Source organism: Camelina sativa, chromosome 11, assembly GCF_030686135.1.
Source record: "Camelina sativa cultivar CO46 ecotype springtype chromosome 11, ASM3068613v1".
NCBI classification, from domain to species: domain Eukaryota; kingdom Viridiplantae; phylum Streptophyta; class Magnoliopsida; order Brassicales; family Brassicaceae; genus Camelina; species Camelina sativa.
The window spans coordinates 7,552,587-7,574,922 of NC_141890.1; the positions used below are offsets into that span (position 1 = coordinate 7,552,587).

General features: G+C 38.7%; 4 protein-coding genes and 1 pseudogene across 7 annotated transcripts; 3 read left to right on the forward strand and 2 right to left on the reverse strand.

Annotated features, from left to right (window-relative positions):
- Positions 1-1,741: 1,741 nt before the first annotated feature.
- On the forward strand, positions 1,742-2,651 carry LOC104722368 (large ribosomal subunit protein P3z-like; annotated as a pseudogene). Its single transcript, XR_015571533.1, has 2 exons — positions 1,742-1,946; positions 2,340-2,651. The product of XR_015571533.1 is annotated as a large ribosomal subunit protein P3z-like (transcript).
- Positions 2,652-2,790: 139 nt separating this feature from the next.
- Positions 2,791-9,473, reverse strand: LOC104722369 (pumilio homolog 6, chloroplastic). Of its 2 annotated transcripts, none has more exons than XM_087473396.1 (11): positions 9,366-9,473; positions 6,927-7,080; positions 5,987-6,502; positions 4,776-5,875; positions 4,536-4,677; positions 4,344-4,451; positions 4,059-4,271; positions 3,843-3,953; positions 3,561-3,755; positions 3,311-3,482; positions 2,791-3,077 (listed from the first exon to the last, which is right to left on the reverse strand). In XM_087473396.1, exons 3-11 carry the CDS (start codon positions 6,443-6,445, stop codon positions 3,058-3,060), a joined length of 2,520 nt encoding a protein of 839 aa, XP_087329522.1. In that variant the 5' UTR covers positions 6,446-6,502; positions 6,927-7,080; positions 9,366-9,473; the 3' UTR covers positions 2,791-3,057. The 2 variants fall into 2 exon arrangements, with proteins under 2 accessions (XP_087329522.1, XP_087329523.1); XM_087473397.1 differs by having other exon boundaries at positions 5,987-6,526; positions 9,366-9,449.
- LOC104762888 (uncharacterized) lies at positions 7,510-8,788 on the forward strand. Its single transcript, XM_010486288.2, has 2 exons — positions 7,510-7,887; positions 7,969-8,788. Exons 1-2 carry the CDS (start codon positions 7,609-7,611, stop codon positions 8,641-8,643), a joined length of 954 nt encoding a protein of 317 aa, XP_010484590.1. The 5' UTR covers positions 7,510-7,608; the 3' UTR covers positions 8,644-8,788.
- A 5,734-nt stretch (positions 9,474-15,207) lies between the features above and the next one.
- LOC109127245 (uncharacterized) lies at positions 15,208-16,488 on the reverse strand. Its single transcript, XM_019231799.2, has one exon. It carries the CDS (start codon positions 16,486-16,488, stop codon positions 15,208-15,210), a length of 1,281 nt encoding a protein of 426 aa, XP_019087344.2.
- A 2,664-nt stretch (positions 16,489-19,152) lies between these two features.
- Positions 19,153-22,317, forward strand: LOC104722370 (glycosyltransferase BC10). Of its 2 annotated transcripts, XM_010440523.3 has the most exons (11): positions 19,153-19,454; positions 19,569-19,663; positions 20,058-20,533; positions 20,621-20,820; positions 20,907-20,978; positions 21,071-21,161; positions 21,282-21,362; positions 21,503-21,565; positions 21,657-21,779; positions 21,859-21,897; positions 21,977-22,317. In XM_010440523.3, the coding sequence occupies exons 3-11, from the start codon at positions 20,165-20,167 to the stop codon at positions 22,112-22,114; spliced, it is 1,176 nt and encodes a 391-aa protein (XP_010438825.1). In that variant the 5' UTR covers positions 19,153-19,454; positions 19,569-19,663; positions 20,058-20,164; the 3' UTR covers positions 22,115-22,317. The 2 variants fall into 2 exon arrangements, with proteins under 2 accessions (XP_010438825.1, XP_087331411.1); XM_087475285.1 differs by having other exon boundaries at positions 19,204-19,663.
- Positions 22,318-22,336: the final 19 nt, after the last annotated feature.

A 22,336-nucleotide genomic window follows, 5' to 3' on the forward strand; every position in this document is an offset into this window, starting at 1 on the left:
AACTTCTTGATATAAAAAAACTTTACAAAAAAAACACTCCACCATTTTAATCGACTTGCACAACTATAAATACAAAAGTGTTAAATGATATAGAGATAAAACAACAAAAATTACAAAATCAAATTATAGTATACTCATATAATTATAAAAATAGAATATATTATGTAATACTATTATCTCTACATTGTAAATGAAAAAGAAAAATCACAAAAGAAGTATATTTGTTAACTAAATTAAATTTAATGAACATTAAGGATATCCTAACTATATAATACACCACTAGATGTTGATGATGGAAGTTATACACTGCTTAATATATTGATGTAAAACTACAGTAGATTTAAAAAATACAAAAGATATTATTTACATATATAGTTAATATAATAAATAAATTCTGTATTGCCTTTCTAAACAAAAAATATAGCATCGCGGTGTACCGCGGGTGAATATCTAGTGTCATGTGTTATTCAATCATTAATTTTAAAATATTTATCAAAATTATGTGTTATTGGTTCTATGATTTACAAATACTTGTTAAAATCCTATGTTATTTATTTAATTATTTGTTTTTGGATTTCAAAATCTACATTATGTTTTGAATGGATTTGAAATTGTAAAATAAAAGGATTCAAATCCAAGGATAAAACTTGTTATTTTAAAGTCCATTTGTTTTGATTTTCATAATTTACAATTCTATATGGATTTAGAAATCACTTCAGCCTCTTAAATAAAAACATATTTTGTAAACAACAATGATAAATTTTACTTATTAAATTTAAAAGTAGATAAATAAAATTTATGGTAACATATCAATTAATGTGACCCACTGTAGGATAAAATGTATTAATAATAGATAGTAGGGTCATTAACTAAGGGGATGTATACAATTTAATACTCCTAGTGATTTGAGTTTTTTTTTTTGAGATTTTCAATGATTTTGATGATTTTAGAGAAGTTGATACGATTTATTGTAAAAGTATTTCAAATCCCATCTAAAACCATGAGATACAGAAATCACTTAAAATGTCAAGTTGAATACACCCTCTAAATATATTTGATATACACGAATACATTTGTATAATTGATTTTCCATTGGTTCATCTTAAAAAAACATTTTTAGTTATGACCCGTGACTTATGATAATCGAGAGATACATTTCATATTTAAGAAAAAACCAAGTTGGGTGTTGTGATAATTGTTATTTTCAACAAAAGAATAAAGAGTTGAAACTTCATTTTATGCAAGTGGTGCATATACTGCATAGTTTATGAAAAAGGAAGTTGCATACTGCATAGCTTTTGATGAGCCTATTTTTCTCTTTGCTTTCTCTCTTGTCTCACTTACATACTAAAGTATATGCTAAGTTGCTAACGTTACTAGTCACGTTACTAGTCTTTCATAATATGAAACCTAGCAATAGTATCTCAGTGACAGACTGACAGTATTCATACAAAAAGAGTCAAAAACCTAGAATTATAAAGTTGTACAAACTTTTGAAAGAAGACGAAAATATTTGAAAAAACAAAATTAAAAATAAACAAATTCATTTCTCATCCAAAGTGGCCCATTTATATCATATCAGGCCTCTTATTAAGTCCGGTTTCTTTACGAAGAGAACAACTCCAAACTATGATTCTTAAGTTTCTCTGTTGAGCTTGGTTCATCATCATCATCGTATATAACAACAAAACCAAACTCGATCGTCACTCTTTTTCACGAAATCGCTCACAAATCTAAGAAGATGGGAGTATTCACGTTCGTGTGCACTGTGCAGAAACGGCAGCGGATCATGGACCGCGAAGCAACACGAGGGAGACCTTGAGGCTTTCGCCTCATCTACCTACGAGCTCCAGCGCAAGCTCGTCCAAGCTGCTCTCTCCGCCGATTCATCCGGTGGCGTTCAGTCTTCGTTTTCTCTTGTCTCCCCTACCTCCGCCGTATGCCAGGTATATATATATATATATATATAAGTGTCTCTTGCTCTTTCAAGCTTACATTTTGAGATTGGAATCACTGTGAGGGAATTGGTACTCTCTAGTCTCTACTGAGCTGGTTTCTTGTAAAGCGTAATCCTTTGGCTCATTATAGTACACTTGTTATTGCATCAAATGTGACTTTGCGTCATTTTATAACTAAGTCCTTCACGCTAAGTCCTAAAAGGTTACAGCTTTGAAATAATAGCTAATCAATCAATATGCAATTTGGCAACCCTACTCTGTTTTAGTAGTTGACTTTAGTTTACATGACTTTAGTCAAGATGATGAGTGAATGCCTTGTTGTTTTCTGCATTGTAATTTCTTGTTATTGTTGTTACTTAGAATCAATTTCTTGTGACGTAGGTGGTGTTGGTGGTGGATTCTCTGCTGGAGGAGCTGCATCGAGTGGAGGTGGAGGTGGTGCGGGTGACTCTGCAGCTGCCCCTAAGGAAGATGAAAAGAAGAAAGAAGAATCAGAAGAGGAAGGAGACTTTGGATTCCATCTCTTTGGTTAAGATGGAAATAGTAACTTGGGAGGTTTTAGTTTGAGCTTCCAATTTTTTTGTGGTGTGTTTATTCTATTGTCATGTGTGATATTATGCTACATTGCTTTAAATTCTTATGTAATGACAAGTTTCTCTTTCGATCATATCATACTTTGGCTTCCTCTTAAGAGTCTTAGTAGAAGAATGAAAAATGTTATTTCCTCAAAACAGAGTGCTGAAAAACAGATAAATTCTGGAGCAAATGAGACAATTGCTGAAGAGGGAGGCCTTATTGACGATAAGCATGTAATATTTGGCTTCGGTAGTAATACTGTCTAAAGAAAGTTTCGAATTGTCTTGGTGAAAAATCCACAAGCCGGTTACAACAAATCTGAAGTAAACTACTGATACATTTATGAATATTTACGAACATGCCACACAATCATCACAACGGCTATGCTATCATAAATATTCCAAGTAAACATCCTTCACAATCATCTAAAATCTTCCCCAATGAATATCCAACTTTCATGGAAAGCAAATTGTATTGAGTAAATCTGAGTCAGCCACTACCTTCAACTCAGAAGAGCCACTCATCATCTCGATTCTTGATTTTCTGCATAAACAACAACCAAAGTTTTGTCATTCTTGATCCCATATACCAATCATTTAAAGTCTACTAATCAGTCTTGTGCTACACCGCTTATTTCTAGCATAGAAAGTCTAATAGTTTACTTCGCCCTGTTTCAGCCTATACAACATCAAGAGGAGGAAAGCCTTTTTGTTCCAAAGAATTTAGATTGTACACCTGCCTATTCGAACTTGACTAGAGTTGAGGAATTTTAGTACCTTCACTAAAGGGCTGCTCCAACCTAGTAACAATATGTTTCCCATATGTGTATTTCTTCAATGCAGATGCATGCATTCTGACTCGGCTGAACAATGTTGCACGCTGATCAGCTGTACATGTCTCGAATATCTTCTGCACCACATAGTTTCCATACTGATCCTTCATCATCATCTGTTAAAAGTGGCTTACAGTTAATATCCAATCAGTTAAAAGAAGAAAATGTATCAGGTTTGGTCCACAAGCTCTCACCAATAAACTATGATAGCTCTCGTCAGCCCCTGCAATCTCTTTGATGATGAGGTCACGCTCAATTCGACCACCATACTCCAGACACTTCTCTATAACATTTGATGCAAATTTATGTAGGCTAAGCTGCATGATGTGCCCTGATAGTTTTCTCACGATTCTCTCTCTTTCTTCAGACGTTCCTTTCTCCAAGACATGCTGCAAAATAGCAATGTTGGTTTGAAGTGGGATTTTGGTCTAATTTGACTTCAGTTAATGTTATGTAAGTTTAGATGGTACACATACCTGTGTGACATAATTACCGTATTGGTCCTTAGAAAGGACGCATACTGATTCCAATATCTCCTCGGTAATGAAGCGACACTGATGCTCATGTGAGCAACGCTCCAGAAGCCTCTATACAGAAGGAAAAAGAAAATGTGAGGACGCATGGTTCATGAGTAACAACGAGAGAAACCAAGAACAGGAGAAGGAAAGACCGTTTAATTAAGTGCTACGTACCTGTATAACACGGCAACCATAGGGATGCATAGAGAGAGAGGAAACTTGACCACGGAATGCATATAGCATGAACCCAACTCTGTCTGCCGGGATGTTCTCAATGCATTTCTGGATCACATGGTTTCCATTTTGGTCTCGAACACATCTCATGACCTGCCCATCAAGTTCACGTGCTAAACGAACTCTCTGATCAGGTTCTATGACATCAAGAGCCTAACACCACAACAAAGTTTCACTCACGAGTCAATTGTTCCAATTCCAAACAATAGGTAGCAACTTTTATACCTTTTGTATTACGCGACAACCATACATCTGCAGACTAAGTGGTACTATTTGCCCCATGAGTTGATCCGCAAGCTCCTTTCTCTGTGCTGTGTTTCCGTATTCAAAAAACTGAAACAGATATCGCAAATAATCAATAAAAGTGGTAAGAGTCTAACAATAAACTGTAAGACATGGGATCAAATAGGAACAAACCTTCTGAATGACATAATTACCAAACACATCTGTCATTAGTTTGCAAGCATGAGGAAGAACTTCTCTAAAGACAGCTGCTTTTTCTTCTGGATTACAATTTTCAAGCTTTTGCTGAATGAATCGGCTCCCATGTTGATCAGCACTGAAAGGAAACAAGATTATACTCAAGATTGTTATCATCTGATCAGGAAGAAACCCAAGACAAGACACAAGGATCTTAAAAGACAGATAAAAACATGCCTGAACTCAACAATGTGTCCTGTGATGTCAGATAAACCAAACCTCCTGCCTTTCCCAGATTTCAGCTCTTCAAGAAAATTGCACAACCGTGGGCCATTCCCACCTTCCAAGCTCCCCTGTTGCTGCCATCCAGGATATGCCTCGACATAGGGAACAGGACCAGGTGAAGGAGGAGGGGCGAGCTGTGTAGGAAGATACTGCACCATAATCCCCATATTTGGCTGGATTCCATAATAATTTACACCCATTCCCGTTCTACCCATACTAGAGTTACTTGGCCCTCTTATTTGTCCAAGAAACTTCGGATCATCTTTCTGAGACTCAGGATCAATCTTGTGGTTCCTAGGAGCCAGCGGTTCCATCTGCCCGAATGACTGTTGACAATACTGCATATACATAGGATCTGGAAAAGAAGGTTGTCCCGCATACTGCATTTCACCTCCGTGGACAACACTTCCCGCACTTGGCCCAGATTGAATAAAATCTGGACTGACAATAAGTGGAACAGAACCATGGGAAGGGTATCCAGGCATAAACTGAGGGATCATGTTGGTGTATGGTCCATAACCATACTGAGGAGAATAAGCGGCAGGACACTGCATGTTATACACATGAGCTGGTGAAGTCATATACGCCGCTTGGGTAGCAGTGTAAAGAAGAGGTGGCGTAAAACCTGAAGACTGAAGCACAGGCTGACCATCACCCGAGAACTTGTAAGGTTGTCCATAATGGAACTGTCCAGTCCCGGTAACTGCATCGTTTACACCATGAGAACCCATTTTGCCGCCACCTTGAATCCAAGTTGCATTATTTGGTTGTTGGTGCAGCTGCCTTTCTGGCCTTGTATACCTTGGTTCTCGCGGGTATTTAGCCGTTCCGGATCCAGATATGTTAGTATTCTTCATTTTAGAGATGATAGCAGATTCATCAGGACTCTTCTCAGTGCCAGTGGAACCATTCGTCGTTGAAGCAGCATTATCTTTAACCATAACATCATCTGATATCTCCGAGAAGTTACCACCCTCATCTGCTGTATTCATTTCACCATTTGAAGAGTTAGACCGACTATGTTGAGGGGTCGCCTTAGAAGAACTATCATCCTGCAATGAAAAGAGATTCAATTAAAAGTCATTATAAAGCTAAAGAATGACATTTCACTACTCACAAACAAGTTACTAATGAGTACTAAAGGTAAGGAAGCGAAGCCGAACCTGCCTGAAATCGTCCAAACCTTGAGAACCAGGGGAAAGACGAATGTCCAACCCATTAGTCTTATCTGAAACACTATTAACAGAGAACTGTTGGGAGCTTTCATCCTCAGACACTTCTTTATGAGTAGAAAGTGTACCTTGGGACAAATGATTGGGAGAATTAACTTTATTCAATCCCTTGTTACTTCTAAATCTACCTACACGATTGTCTGTGAAGTTATTATACTCAGTAAGGTAATAAATCGGTGGAGACGGTATGCGGTTAAGGCTGTGTTTAGAAGAATGAGTAGTCACGGTGTAACCAGAGCCGGCCTGTCTTGACAATAGATTATCCACAGCTAGAAAAGATCCCTCCATGCTCGGTGGAGCACTTCCACTTCGATTAGGCACAGAAACCTGCCGAGAATTAGACCATCTTTCATTGCTTCCGGACATCCTAATAGGATTCTCAGTTGCCATTTCTCCAAAGGGTATTGCTCTTCTACACCAAAGAAGGGACCTTTATAACGCAAGTGCCTGAAGAAAGGGAAAAAAAGATCCCTTTTACACAAATTTATCACCAATGAAATCAAAATCACCAGAAAAATAATGAAATTTAAACAAGAAAATAAGCAAATAACACACATAGGTTCTCAAGTTTAGAACTTTTTAAAGTAAAGAACAGAGAACAAACAAGAGCACAACCTTTAAAAGTCTAAGACAATAGGCTTAGAAGCAGATATACATGACCATGTAAATGGTCCACGCATTAGGTAAAGATTAAAAACAATAAAAAGAGCAAAACCCAAAAGAGAGGCAGAGAGAGAGAGAGAGGAAACAGAGTGTAAGTAGAAGGAACGGAACTGAATCCCAAATAAAAAGAAAAAACCCTAGAGCTAAAGAGAGCAGAAGGGGTGTACGGGGGGGGGGAGTGAGGTGAGTAAATTGACTGAGAACTTACCAGAAGACGATTATTGAGGAGGAAGCAAAAAAGATTCACTGTTAAGAAACCCTAGATTCTGGTGCTCAGAGAGAGAGAGAGAGAGAGACAAGGAGGGAGGAAGGAGGAGAGAGAGAAATGAATGATATGATACTCCTAAAGTGACCATCTTTGGCTAAGGGCTTGACTGGTTCTCCCGCTAGCTCCCGCAAACGCTACGTTTGCGTTTGCGGGCGGTTGCTAGCGGTTGGGGCCAATCACACAAAACGCTCCCAATCGCTTTCAGTCGCTTCCAATCGCTCCCAACCATTGAATTCCAAAAGCTAATTCCCGCAAGCGTTTGCGGTTGCGGGCGATTGCGGTTGGAATAATTTTTAATAAAAAAAAAAAAAAGAAAAAAAAAAAACCAACGATAAATTTTTTTCTATCTTCTATATATGTTTATCACCTTCTCAACCCTAACCAAGCCGTAACCCTAGTCTCTCAAACCTCCAAGTTATGGCGTCAACCCAAGGTGATGAAAATCAAGATGGAAACGTAAGTATTGAATCTCTTTTATCATTCATTATATGTTATATATGTGTAACTCTTTCTATTTTTTTCATAGCATCATCTTTTTCATTCTATATATTGTTTTGAGTTTGGTGATTGAATATATGTCTCAACTTGTTTTCTCGAATAGAAAATTACCTGGTCAGACGAGATGACTCGTTTGTTGTTAGATTTGATAACGCTAGAGAAACAAGCTGGAAATTCCAGAGGCAAAAGTTTGAGTGAGAAAGGAAAAGAAAACGTTCTTACAGAATTTAGAAAGGAATTTCCACTAAACTTAAACTGGAACAAAATTAAGAATAGACTTGATACTTTAAAGAGGCAATATGAACTATATCGTAAAATCACGTTTGGAGCAACTGGACTCGGAGTTAATCCAAGGACAGGAAGTCTTGATGCCCCTGATCATTGGTGGAAAGATAAAATTAAGGTATGTAACCACATATTTGTGTAATTATTAATTTCTTGTTTTGTATTTTCATTGATTGGAATTTTGTTTTTGGTTTATAAGGCTTATCCTGAAGCTTCGAGACTCCGGTCGCACCCACTGCGGTTTATACCGCTTCTTCATGTGGTCTTCCGAGATGAAACGGTTGTGGTGGAGGAGTCATGGCAACCAAGACGTGGTGTAAATCGTCATGCTCCATTAGTTGACGTAAGTGAGACTGAACGTACAAACGAAGAAGACGAGAGAGAAGATATGATGCGTGAGAACGAACCTCATCATATGGAAACAGAAGACCCAGATTGGATGTCACAAATTCCGAGGGAAAACTCTGCAAATCCAAATTCCGAGGCGGAACCATCATTTGCATCCAAAGAGACATCTTCTACGCACACTCAGGAGAAAAGAAGTCGAAACCGAAAGCGTAAACAAAATCCAGTAGACTCGACGCTCGACCGTATTGCTACTACTATGGAAGACCGAAATGATATTCTGGAGCAAATGACAAATGCAAAGTCAAAATCTCAGTCAACAAATTCAACTGAAGAACAAATGGCTCTTGTTGTGAAACATGTGAGGGCAGTACCGGATCTGGTTCCGATGTCGGAGCTTTATTGGGCATCTCTTGATCTTATTGCAACAAATGATGTTGTGCGCGGTTTATTTCTTGCTCTCCCAGATGACGAGAAGCTACCTTTTCTAAAGAGACAAACCAAGGAGTCTCGTAATGATTTTGCTTGATGATTAGCTTTGGTTTTGTTGAGTTAATCTTTCATGGAATTTTTATTTCTTGTTTGCATTTTGTTTACGACATTGAGGATTGTCTTTGGTTTTGATTTGACTTCAGTTTTTGTTGGCCTTTACAATATAATATTTTCTATTCATTTATTATGCAAGCGGATGCTTTTTAAGAGTCAAAATGTAACAAGAATTTAATTTGTTACAGGAAGGAAGTGACATGGAGTTGAACACAGTCAGAGAAATAATAGAAGCAGATGACCAAGTTATTGAAGCAGTAATCTGCATTGATCTTCTGGATTATTATCATAGTTATAAAAATAATCCAGAAGATCCACGGTATCAAGCACATGTTTTGCCATTTGTCACATTACTTGATGCAATATTTGGTGATAGACCAAATGCATAAAATAATAAACATTTCACAATGAATTTTATTTGTTTTTCTAAATAATTATTGTATTTTTTTATGATTTTTAATTATTAATCAAGTTTAAATTTTTTTTTGATATTTTAAAACATTTTTATATTATATATCACATTTATTATGTTCTAACCGCTATTGCACCCGCTGGTCAACCAGTCGTAAACCTCCCGCAAACGCACCAATTTTAAAACGCTAAACCAGTCGTTCAAAACGCTTTATAACGTTTGAAACCGCAATCGCCCGCTTCCGCAATCTCCCGCAACCGCAACCGCAACCGTAGCGTTTGAACCAGTCAAGCCCTAAGTCAGTGCTGATTTTTAAATGTTTGGATTTTATTCCGGTAATGGCAAAAATAAAAATCCATATATTTCCACCATTACGCATCCTTTCTTTTTCCGCGAAGTTTATGGAGTTTGACTTTCTTTCCAACCATTATCTCTCTTAACCAATCCTATTTTTTTTCTTTTTTCTTTTTTTTTTTAAATAGCAAAAAAAAGGAGTAGTAATATTAACAAAATCATGTTTAAAAGACTTAGGGGGTGTATTGAAACAATGATTTTGGAGAATTTGATGAGATTCAGAAAATTTGGAATTTTGATAGATTTTAGGAAAGTTGATATGATTTATGGTAAAATTCTTTCAAATCCCACCAAAAACCATGAGATTTGGATTTCTATATTTTTAACTAAACAAATCCTCTCAAATCCTCCGGAATCCCTAAAACTTATTAAAATCCAAATCCACAAACTGTTTTGAATAACAGTGAATTTTAAAGCAGATTTTTAAATCATCAGTTCAATAACAGTGGATTTCAGGAGACTTTTTAAAATCCATGATTGAATAACATATGATTTGTAACTTTTACACAAATCACTTAAAATGTCAAGTTGAATATATCCTTCTTAATAATTTTAAAAAGACTTTTTTTAGTGATTAAGAAGTCTTGTAGCTTACTTTAAATTAATAGTTGTAAACAAAATATCATGGTTATTTTAACAAAAAAAATAGTTTTGTAAATTTGAATTATGATAATTAGTTACTATCTATTTTGCATGTAAACTCTTTTTAAGGTATGTTTCCCGTTTCTAAAACGTTTCAGAAACGGAAAATTCACAGAAACAAGTCATGGAAACATGATTCCAATAAATCTTCGTTTAGAAATAAGATGGAAATTCCGTTTTCGTTTTGAAAATACGACGAAAACTTTTTTTTAGCTTAGAAACTTAATAAATAAAATAAATTGAAAATAGATATTCATAATATAATAAATATATAATCTTATTAATGTTTTAAATCAACTATCTAATATTTATGTTTTAAATTTGTGTTGTTTCAAATATTTCTTTTGATATATAGGTTTTATGTTTAGTGTTTTATTATGTATATACATATAATACATACGTTTCCAAAACGTTTTTATTTCTTAATCTTAGAAAAAATCGTTTCCCGTTTCTGAAACGTTTCTCTTCCAGATATCTGTTTTTGTTTCCATGCAACCTAAGTTACTATTATGCTTAATAAATTCATTGTAGTGTCTTGATATTTTTTTCTAATATGTGAGGAAATGTCGAAACAACAACATATTTGAAAACTATGAGCATATGTACAAGAAGAAACAAGTTTTCTGTAATACGAATAAATCAGTCTCCCTTCTCTCTCCTCCGACTATCGAGACCCTTTGCGTAACCTCCATCTCCGACGCCGGTAAAGCTTTTGCTTGCCGGCGTCGAGACTCTTGTCCCTCGTTCGTCTCTTGATTCCTGAAAATCTTGCTTTTAATGTCTTTTTGGCCACTACTCAATCATCTCAACCTTTCTCCGCAAGACCTAGTTTAAACGGCGGCTTAAACTCCACTGTGAAAGCTGAGAGGCTTGTCACGACAAACCTCCACTCATACCAAACGCTACCGCCTGTTCCTCCAGCGTATCTAAACCTAGAGAACACCCCTTTGCCCAGCGGGGTTTCAACTCTCAACTCTGAGGAGGGTCCTTCTGATTCTCCCAGATCTAAAGAAGCTGGTTCCCCCTCGCCTTCTTTTGAAGACCGTCCTCTCTGGATCTCGTCGCCGGCGTTGTTTTCCATTATTCTTCTGGGATCCCAACCTGATCTTTCAAGATCCAGCCTTGAGCCCTCAAGAAGCCTACCGTCGAAGCGGTTACGATCGGTGCTTGCTCCGATGAAGATGATGAGATTGAGCGGCGGCGGCGCAAACCTAGTTTCCTTTGGTGCTCCTCTCTTGGACCCTTCATCTCGCCAAGTGGGCTTCGGCCCATTTCTCTTCTCATCGAGGCCCTGTGAACAAAGCGCTATTTTTCAAAAGTCCAGGTTTGTACCAAACTCTGCTTTGTTCTCCCGTACGTTACATTTGTGTCGAACTATGTTACCACTTGTCCGAAGACTGCAATTGGGACATATTCAATCAATGTTGCTCTGGGATACAAACTATATTTGAGAACTTTGCCATTAGAATCACATAGGGGTATTACTCATGCTTGCCAAAGTTTGAAGAAGACTGGCATTATGACACCGTCTCTAAGGAACGGATGTTACCGGAGCTACTTTAGCTTACCCTCCTCTCCTCTCCACCGTTTTACCGAGCCCTCACATTTGCTATATTACAACATCTGCCCCATTATCCGAAGCTTTTGGAATAACGGCATTATGATCTCCTCGCTAAGGCTTTGGGATTACTGTACCTTCCTCAATCTTCCCTTTCCATCTCCCTTACTTCCTGAGTCTGTTCAAGCGCAAATCACCAAAGATAGGAAGATCAGTCCCTCAGTTCAAAGCCTGAAGAGTAACGACATTATGACCCCACCTCCTTGGAGTGGTGGTTACTGAAACCTCTTCAATCAACCTCTACCACACCTTAAACCCGATTCCACCATCTGCCTTGGTTATGAGCAGATGAATCCATCGAGCTTCTTGGCCATGGAACCTTTCTCAACGTCCCAATGTCTACAGATAAGACAGATAAGGACAATTCACCATGTTTCGGCTCTGTCCGTGAGTGTGGCTTCGACGTCCCTTGAAATCGTATGCGCACTTAGTGCTTCACCGCCCTTGCCTCCGATATCTCTTGGATTCGATGTCGAACTCTCTATCCCTTGTATCCCTTTTTAATTATGGTTGTAACTTTCTTCAATCTTGCCTTTTGACTAAAACTTTATGCATTGTAAGCTCCTCCTATCCGGTTATTTGATTGAATGAAATGATATCTTTGCACAAAAAAAAAAAGGAGCATATGTACAACAAATTAATATATTCTCAAGTAAACCATTTATTGAGAAAATAAACTAAATAACCCAAAAAAGAAAAGAAAAAAGTTGAATTCAATTGCTAAAAAAAGCGTGTCTGATTTTTGTAAAAGAGTATAGGATTCATAGCTAAAACCGGACATATACCCAAATCCGATCAATTCCTAACCTTTTTGACTTTGTTTGTGTTCCCAAAGAGCCCACACAAGCCGTAGAAACTTGCACTCATATTTTGCTGATTTGCTCTGTCCAAAGTCAGATAAAAAAGTTGGTGTCAACTAAAACCTGGGTTGCGGGGGATCCATTTGAATAATCATTCATCATCCCTTATATCACAAAACAGATTTTGAATTACTGTTGATTGTTCCTATATTTTCATAGCTCTTGACCTTTCTTTAGGATTACTTTTCATGAAGATATTCTCATGACTTTATAGTTACCATTTTTTTTTGAATAAAATGTAAAATTTATTCGAAAAAAATAGTGTTTACATCAAGTGCAGCATGAAGTTAATATAGGTTTTTGAGCGGAAACTAGAAATTATGTTTACAAAGTGTATTTCGAAAGTGGTGTCCTCAGAGTGAACCCAACCACTTTGCCATACAGCAAGTGAGGCCTCCTCCAAACCTAAGTGAGAGCAGCCTGTTGCGGACTTGTCTGTCAAGATATTTGATAAGCTGATCCGAAGATACTGGTGTCTCTCCATGACGGCGTCTATTTCGCTCTTGCCAAAGCGAGTAGATCAATGCCTAGAAAGCATAGCGGAACAAAAACAGAGTTGCAAACCCCAAGGAAGTGTCCACAATATGTCGAGAATTTAGTCATGACTAACTTAGAGATGAGACCGGTCCAAACTGCTGAGGAGTAAGGACATGCGAAGAAAAGATGATTGCGGTTTTCTTGCAACGCATGGTAGAAGGAACAAGAAGCGTTGACCCGTGAATTCCAGCACAACATACGGTCCCCCGTTGTCAAACGGTTCAGCGTGGCGATCCAGACAATAAAGGAGTATTTGGGTGTGGCTTGGGAAAACCAGACACCAGCAGCCCATGGTTTCCTCTGTCCTGAGATCCGGGTCTGTTCACAAGTTTCTTTGGTGCTAAATTTGGCCTTAAAACGATCCTGTTACCCCGCCAAAGGACCATGTCCTCTGTTTCCAGTAGTCCTCTGTTTCGAACTGACGTGAGAACCGTCTCTAATTGATTCAGGTATTCGACTCGATGGTGTCGTTGTCTATGAGTGAGTGCCTCTGCTACAGTTGTATGGAGACCAATCCCCATATCAATAGTACCACGCGATCCTGCAAGTTTGAATAAGCAGCCGAGAGGCGACCAATTATCATGCCAAAACGAGATGTGTTTTCCATTATTTACCTCATACCGAACAAACTCTACGGCTAAAGCTCGTTATTTGAGTAGCTTTCTCCACATCCAAGAACCGGAGGTACTATTTTCTTGAAGAGACTAGAAGGACCCCTGTTTGAGTAGATAAGTTCGAAGCCAGGCCACCCATAAGGAGTTCGACGATAACATTCGCCATATGAGTTTCAAACAACTCACCTTGTTTGCTTCTTTCAGAGAACGCAGACCCAAACCACCCTCTTCCTTCGGCGTACAGACATCAGACCACGAAACTTTAGCTTTTTTTTGCATTGAGAGAAGGACCTGACCACAAGAACGCAGAGCACATACTGTCTATCTCGTTTGTACAAGCTGTTGGCAAGCGGAAAGTTGACATCCAAAAGTTTGTGAGGTTGTGGATAACTGAACTGATGAGCTGAAGACGCCCCGCAAAAGATAAATATCTCCCTGTCCAACTGCTGAATTTTTCTCTAATGCGTTCCAGTAACGGTGTATAGTCAGAGGTTGACATACGCTTGGTTAGAAGCGGTAAGCCAAGATAACGGACAGGAAGGGTTCCTGATGCAAATGGGAATGAGTGTAGGATCACATCTTTGTCACTGACTGTGACACCAGCCATATACAGTGTAGACTTTTTAAGGCTAATATTCAGGCCGGAAAAGCCTGCAAAGTCATGAAAAACCTGAAGAATACCCTCAATAGACGTCTTAGTCCCATCAGTGAATACCAATAAGTCATCTGCAAAGCACAAATGTGTGAGACTGATATTCTTACATCGTGGGTGATAACCAACTCGCCTATCCTTAGCTGCTTTATCAAGCACTGCAGACAAAACTTGCATGCACATCACAAATAGATAGGGTGACAATGAACAACCTTGTCTCAACCCTTTTGCACTGAGGAAAAATCCTGACAACTCACTGTTTACTTGAACAGAGAAGGAAGCCGTGGTAATACAAAGCTCAAGCCACTTAATAAACTGCAACGGGAAGTTCAGAGTGTGGAAAATACTAATCAAAAATGGCCATTGTACCGATTCGAATGCCTTAGAGATATCAATCTTTATGGCACTTCGGGGAGACACAATATCCTTATGGTAATTGGCAACTATCTCTGAGGCAAGGAGGACATTCTCCATTAAAAGTCTGTCCTTGACGAAGGCGGATTGGTTAGGAGAGATAAATGCAAGCAGCAGTCGTTTAAGCCAGTTGGCGAGGAGCTTGGAGATCACCTTGTATGTCACATTGCAGCAAGAAATTGGTCTGTAATCCTTCATCTCTCTAACCTCTTTCTTCTCAGGAATAAGTGTTAGAATGGTAGTATTGACGCCCTTTGGTAAAAAACCAAACTTAAAGAAAGATTGGACCGAAGCAACAAAATCATTCTTAATGGCAGACCATGTCTCCTTTAGAAACTCCACGGTATAGCCATCTGGACCAGGACTTTCGTCCTTTGGCATAGAGAATAAGACATCTCGTATCTCAGCCTCCATTACATCCTTCACCAGCATAGTTTGATATGATTATGTGCAACGATAGGGCAGCAAAGACAACAGCTCATCCGCACCGAGAGCATGGTAGTTTGACAGCCTATGGCCAAGAAATTCACGAAAAAACCTCTCTGCTTCCTGCTTTATTGTCTCTTGTGTATCTGCAAGTCTGCCATCCGGACACTGAATCTCTTTTATCGCATTTCTTGCTTCCCGGGCCTTTGCTGCACGGTGAAATGTTCTGCTATTTCCATCACCGACCTTGAGCCAGTGCAGTTTGGATTTCTGTTTTAAAAATTTTTCCTCCAACCCTGAAACAAACAGCCATCTACTATAAGCAACCGCCTTTCTTTGCATTGTCTGGTCTGTAGGATTTTGCAGGGTGTCAATCTGATAGGTACAAAGATGCTCAAATGCATCTTTAGCTCGCTTTTCCAAATTACCAAGGCGATCTCTACTTAGTAACTTGATATGTGGTTTCAGTGCTTTTAGTTTTTTTGAGAACCGGTACAATGCGGAAGTTGAGTGATATAACGGTTCAGAGCCATCCCAAAAATCTTTAACCATTGGCAGAAATTTTTCATCATCTACCAAAGCATTACAGAACTTAAATGGTCGTCGCAGTTTAGGTTTGTCTCCCCCAATTATTATGCGGCATTGTAGGTGATGAGAGCATCCTCCTGCCTCAAACACACCGTAGGACTGTTGATACTCAAGGAGCCAAATATCATTAACAAGAACCATATCAAGTTTCTTACAAATGAGACCAAACTCACGCTTATTACACCAAGTGTACATCGGACCATGAGATTGCAGATCACTAAAGGAGCAATGCTGCACCACCTCTTGAAAGTCACGCATCCCCGGTGACACCATAGGCTGGATATCAAAGAGTGAATGCTCATCCGCCTTCAAAATTTCATTAAAATCGCCAAAAACCATCCATGGTTTATTACGGAACAATGGAGAGTCTTGATGAAATTTCAAATCCTCCCACAACACTTTTCTATCATCAACACCATTTGCTGCATATACAAACGAAACAAAAAACTCCTTCTCAGCACCTTCCAGCAGGACGGAGCAAGTGATCACCTGACTACTTGTGTAACAAGGCGTAAGACGGACACTGGAATTCCATACCACCCATATCCTCCCTCTTCGATTGAAAGTGTAATTTGTTAAATAGGACCAATCAGGAAAAACTGAAGCAAGAATAGCTGCAGCTTTTGTTTCCTTTACCCTTGTTTCCAAAATACAACCAAACTGAAAATTACCCCTCTTAACCCAATCTCGAACTACGGAATGTTTTGACATTTTGTTGAATCCGCGAACATTCCAAAAGAAAGTCGACATAAATTAATGTTGGGTACCCGACTTACTCGGGTCGCGTTGAGGCTGAGTAGAAGGGTTGCTAACATATTTATGAGATATCTTCGAAGCACGTGGGATTGATTCTCTTAGGGTTACAGTAGGTTTAACTCCACGTCCATTTGTCCCCACTGCAGGCACAACAGACACCGGTGCAGTTGAAGGTAGAACAGGAGGAACAGCGATAGAATCACCAACATGTGTTGAAACAGGTGGAGCTGCCTCCTTTGCCCGAACAACATCCTCCTCTGCCTCATCTTAATCCCCCTCACTCAAAACCGAGTAGGAGTTAGATAACACAGGTACCGCAACAGTTTGCACCAGCGTATTCTGTTTGTTCGAACTAGACATAGGCTTATGACCGGTTTTCTGTGGAGTTATCCACTCCTGAGCTTCCTCTATATCCATGGTTTTAGTAACATGAGCATCAACCGTCCCCAAAACTACTTCTGTAGATTGGTTTATAATCTCCTGAGCAGGAGCGTCTGCAGTCCCCACTATCTCTGTCTCCTTCACCGCTATAATCGTTGGAACAACCTCTGATTCAGTTGGCAAAGCAGTTTTCAGACAGGCAGCCTGCAAATGTCCCCATTTGCGACATTGACTACATTGAGGAGGTAGCCAAGGATAAGAATATTTGACCACAATATCTAACTCCCCCTCCTCTTCTCCAGCCAAGTGGTATTCAACGGGTAAGGTTTTAGTGAGATCGGCCTCAACCAGAATTTGTGCTTCGTCAAAACTTGAGCATGCCTCTGTTTTTGGATGTAAACGTATAGGTGTACCCACTGCACTTGACAAAAACTGCAACCCCTTGTTAGTAAACATGGTGTGTGGTATATTCTTCAATACAACCCACAATGGAACAGACTTCAGCGTTGGTTGTTCCTCCTCAGCGAAAGGCGTCCATTTTGAGAGGATCATTGGAAGACCACCTATGCTCCACATTCCCCGGTTTAAAATTATGTGCCTGGTACTCTCACTGCGCACACGAAATTTAATAGTGAAGTCGTTAACCACAATGACATCAATGAGTGAAGATTTATCTCCCAATCTCCAAATTTTATTGACTATCATGTGAATCTTCCCCACATGGGAGCCTTTGAATTAAGAAACTTTCCGGTGACAAAATCTTCCCACAGTGGTTTTGCATCAACAAACACATCCTTGGGAACCACGACACACTGCTTCCCCTCAATCTCTGTTACCACAAACGCTTGTTTCGTGAATGTGTGCTTCTGCGCCGCCTTCAGCCATGGCTTTTGACCCAAACCCAAACCCTTTGAAACTGTGGTTGCGGCTCCATCTTGGGAGGAGCCTAACTCTTCTGATAAAACCTTAACCGAACTCCCTTGACTCCCTTCTACATCCAACAGCAGAGCCAGATCCAGCGGTGTACCATACTCAGTAGTCCGAGGCGGCTGATCCGCCATAACCATCAAACTTGATAGCTAAGGAAAAAACCCTAATCGCCTTTGTAATCGCCCTCCACATCAGCGTTCTATAATTACCATTTTATCTTGTATAGATTTGATCAGAAACAGATCAAAAATATAATGGTTCTAGTCTCCTAGTCCAATTATAGGCAAACTTTTTAGTCTTTTTTTACCTTTAAAACTAGTCCAATTGATTTTGTAAAGTAAAACTGGTTGACTTTGGTCATACTCTAAACAACTGTGAATGCGATGTTATGGAATGAGACACTTTTAATGGTTTCAACGTAGTAATTAATATCCAAGCAGACGTTATGTATCTATCTTCCATTTAATTTAAGGAAAAAAAAACAAACAACTATCCAATCTAACCATCACAATCTTGAAAAAATGGGAATTTCTTTGTATTTTGTGTACTTGTATAAAGAAATTTCCTTAAGTCATATATAAAATACAAATAAATGCCATTGAAACCATGTTTTTTCGGTTATGGTTGATGCAATTTTTCAGAAGAAAACTGTCTACTATACGCTCGTTGTTGTCGATCCAAAAAAAAAAAAAAAGTCCATTACCATCCAAATGGGCCAATGATAAGACACTTGAAAGACGAATATTCTGTTTTCACCCCACTATTTCGTCCAACTCTTTACTAGTCTAATCTTTTGATATGCGTTTTTGTTTTTGGCTCATGATGCTAGGAGACGCCTCAATGTTCCATGTAGCTCCACTCATTTCTAAGTACTTCAAAGGGTTAGCCTTCCTAACCTAAACAAAACTTTTATTTGAATAATTTAGTAGTGATGGACTAAATTAAGACAAAATTAAAAATAAATTAGTGTTAATAAGCAGATCCTTCGCCGTCGTGGAAGGCACAAAGCGGCGACTGTCAAGAAGTGAGATGACAGAACTAAAATTCGTTATTTTGATACCTTCCACTTGGACTAGTTTTATTTTCCATTTGGCCACATTATAGAAATGAATACTCTCTTTGCTTTGTTTAATGATAGCAGAAGGTGGCTAAACAATTAAAATTTGATCTTTTTAAAAAAAAAAAAGGGTTATAGAGTCGTGAAGCCAACTCAAATCCAAAAGAAAATAGCAATGTAGATTCTTTTGGGAGTTTTATATAACTTTGTTTAATAACAATAAATTAATAGAAATTATTGGAGAAAATAGAAAGCCAAGTGTTTAATAATGTATTGTAGTCCTTCTCCTCTCCCTCTCTCTTGGTTTCGAATTCAATTACTGGAGAAGAAGACTTCTTGGTTTCAATCAAACTCAAAGAGAAAGAAAGAGAGAGAGAGAGAGAGAGAGAGAGAGAGAGAGAGAGAGAGAGAGAGAGAGAGAGAGAGAGAGAGAGAGAGAGAGAGAGAGAGAGAGAGAGAGAGAAAACGAATCAGGGGAAGTAGTAGTAGTAGTACTAGTACTCAGGTATAAAAAGAAGGAAACCAAAACGATCTGAATCGTCGTCTTCCACTTGTGAGTGTGTGTCCTTTAAAAGCAAAAAAGGAAACTTTACCTCTCGCGTCTCTCTCTCTCTCTTTTGACCCTCTCACATTCGTTGAATCCACTCTTCTTTTTTTTTTGCCCTAGATCTTAACGAAGAGGATCAAATTCGACTCTTTTGAGATCTGGGTTCGTATAAAGATTCTGTCTTTCTGCATTATACCGTTTCGATTCAGCTCGAGGTAACTGTATTTTGACTCTTTTCAACTGATGTTGCTCGCTACAGTGTCACCAGGTTATTTTATCTTTTTTGGTTTACTAAGAAGTTGAATCTGGGATTTGTAGCTTGTGATTTTAGTTTGGTCGGAGAAACACTCACTTAGACTTAGACTTAGACTTGTTTAGCTTGTACATGTGCTAAAGAGAGTTTAAGAGGAATGTCCTGCACTTACCTGAATCATAGGAACAACGTGCATTTTGCTTATTGCTTCTGTCTGAAGGAGTTTTTTCTCTTAAGATTAGTTTGAAACTTTACTTAATCTCTCCGTGTCTCTCGGAGATACTAATCCCTGAGTGTCTTTGTTTTTCATTAGATCAATAAAACCCAAATCTTTTTTTTTTTTTTTTTTCATTCAGGCAATGCCAATCTAAGAGAAGTATATGCAGAGGTGAAAAAAAGATTCTATCTTTGTATGCCTATTAGTTAGAAAGGAGAAGGGAGGTGTTAAGATTTGTGGTTTCAAATGGGTGAGACGCAGAAGATGTTGCAGGGGCCGCCGCGTCACCACCACCACCACACATCTCTGAAGAAGCCCTTATGGGTCGTTTTGACAGTTTCAGTGACAAGCATGCTTCTGATCTGTTCTCACATGTATCCAAAACAAGGCTCCTCGTGTCATGGTCTCTATAGCACTAGAGGCTGCGAGGATGCTCTCTCCGCGTGGCTACCTGTTCATGTCAGGAAATTCACTGATGAGGAGATTGCAGCTCGAGCAGTGGTTAGAGACATACTTAGAACGCCTCCCTTCATAACAGAAAACTCCAAAATCGCTTTCTTGTTCTTGACTCCTGGTACTTTGCCATTTGAGAAGCTCTGGGATGAATTTTTCAAGGTACAACAAACCAAACACCTTGATGCAATGTCCAAATGTTTAGCTACATATCATTGGTTTGTTGATAGTGTTTTTGGTGTTGTGAAGGGTCATGAAGGCAAGTTCTCAATTTACATCCACCCTTCAAAGGAACGACCAGTTCACATCAGCCGTCACTTTTCTGATCGGGAGATCCACAGTGATGAGGTCACTTGGGGGAGGATTTCGATGGTTGATGCCGAGAAGCGGTTACTGGTTAGTGCCCTTGAAGATCCTGACAACCAACACTTTGTTCTTCTTTCAGAGAGGTAATGATTTCAATGTTACTTAATTGTCCTACTTAAGGTTTTTTGTACTAACTGATTGAATCACATCAAATTTATTTTCTGTACAGCTGTATACCCTTGCATACTTTTGACTATACTTATAGATATTTGCTGTACTCCAACGTTAGCTTCATTGAGAGGTACATTACTCTCTTAAAACAAAACAAAATTTTTGACTTTATTCCATTACTATTCACTGACACAATGTTCATTTATCTCTCTGTTTCTCAAGTTTTGTGGATCCTGGTCCACATGGGACTGGTAGACATATGGAACACATGCTACCAGAAATCGCTAGGGAAGATTTTAGAAAAGGTGCTCAGGTAAAGACTTAAATCTCTAAGAGCTTCTCTTAATGAGTATGCTGCTACTGCCAGAAAACGAAACAAAATTGTGTTATTATTACTTTTTGTTGTGTGATTTTTGTCTTGTTTTCTTGCTAGTGGTTCACAATGAAGCGGCAACACGCGATTATAGTGATGGCCGATGGTCTTTACTACTCCAGATTCCGCGAGTATTGTGGAGTAAGTTTATCCTGCAGCTGAACATTTTTGGTTTCATACCGTAGCTTTTTTATCTCGGATCTTTTGATATATATAACTCAATTATTCATTCCTCTTCGTATTGAGTTCTGATTCTGACATTAAGTTTCTATAAATATCAGCCTGGAATAGAAGCTGACAAGAACTGCATTGCTGATGAACATTACTTGCCAACATTCTTCAATGTGAGGCTATTTCCTCATCACATTCTATCGTTTACAATATTTTAAGCCTTCTTGAAGCTGAAACATGTTTATTTGCTGGCTCTTCTTTCAGATGATTGATCCCATGGGGATCTCTAACTGGTCAGTAACGTATGTTGATTGGTCTGAACGAAGATGGCATCCAAAGACATATGGAGCAAACGAGATTTCATTAGAGTTCATGAAAAATGTCACGGTATGTTTCAAAATATAGATTCTTGAAAATTGTCACAGTCAGCATGTTATTATACTCTTCTCTTTTCTCTCTTCTGCAGTCTGAGGACATGAGTGTACACGTCACCAGCGTGGGCGAGGTATGCAATTGTGACTCTCCCTTCATAGCCTCTATTCTTCTTTTCTCTCTCTCTGATACTATTACTTGTGCTTTTAAAGCATGGAGATGAGCTGCATTGGCCTTGTACATGGAATGGGATCACACGGCCTTGTTATCTGTTTGCAAGGAAGTTTCATCCCGATACTCTTGACACATTGGTCAACCTCTTCCCAAACTACACAAGCAAAGCTGTCTGAGAGAGGATTCTTGAACCAAACACACACAATTCTTGGACCTAATTATGTTCCAGATATGTCTCAGAGGTGTATCTTTTAAGATACTGTAAATTTTCTGAAGAAACTGAAACTATTCTTGGTATTTGATGTTTCTTGATGAAACTGAAAGTCCGTTATATGCGATTAGAGCAGAAAGTTTTGGTTATAAGAGTTCCATTTTGTGATTTCCCCGCTAGTTCTTAT

What these genes read in the sequence shown, in the direction of transcription:
- LOC104722369 (XM_087473396.1), bottom strand. Translation starts at nt 6,445, where the DNA reads ATGGCAACTGAGAATCCTATTAGGATGTCCGGAAGCAATGAAAGATGG. An exon ending in AGAGCTATCATAGTTTATTG is followed by an intron (nt 3,483 to 3,560) that starts GTGAGAGCTTGT and finishes CACTTTTAACAG; the next exon opens with ATGATGATGAAGGATCAGTA. An exon ending in GGAGCAGCCCTTTAGTGAAG is followed by an intron (nt 3,078 to 3,310) that starts GTACTAAAATTC and finishes TTGTTTATGCAG; the next exon opens with AAAATCAAGAATCGAGATGA.
- LOC104762888 (XM_010486288.2), top strand. Translation starts at nt 7,609, where the DNA reads ATGACTCGTTTGTTGTTAGATTTGATAACGCTAGAGAAACAAGCTGGA. An exon ending in GGTGGAAAGATAAAATTAAG is followed by an intron (nt 7,888 to 7,968) that starts GTATGTAACCAC and finishes TTGGTTTATAAG; the next exon opens with GCTTATCCTGAAGCTTCGAG.
- LOC109127245 (XM_019231799.2), bottom strand. Translation starts at nt 16,488, where the DNA reads ATGTCAAAACATTCCGTAGTTCGAGATTGGGTTAAGAGGGGTAATTTT.
- LOC104722370 (XM_010440523.3), top strand. Translation starts at nt 20,165, where the DNA reads ATGGGTGAGACGCAGAAGATGTTGCAGGGGCCGCCGCGTCACCACCAC. An exon ending in TCTGGGATGAATTTTTCAAG is followed by an intron (nt 20,534 to 20,620) that starts GTACAACAAACC and finishes GGTGTTGTGAAG; the next exon opens with GGTCATGAAGGCAAGTTCTC. An exon ending in AACGTTAGCTTCATTGAGAG is followed by an intron (nt 20,979 to 21,070) that starts GTACATTACTCT and finishes CTGTTTCTCAAG; the next exon opens with TTTTGTGGATCCTGGTCCAC.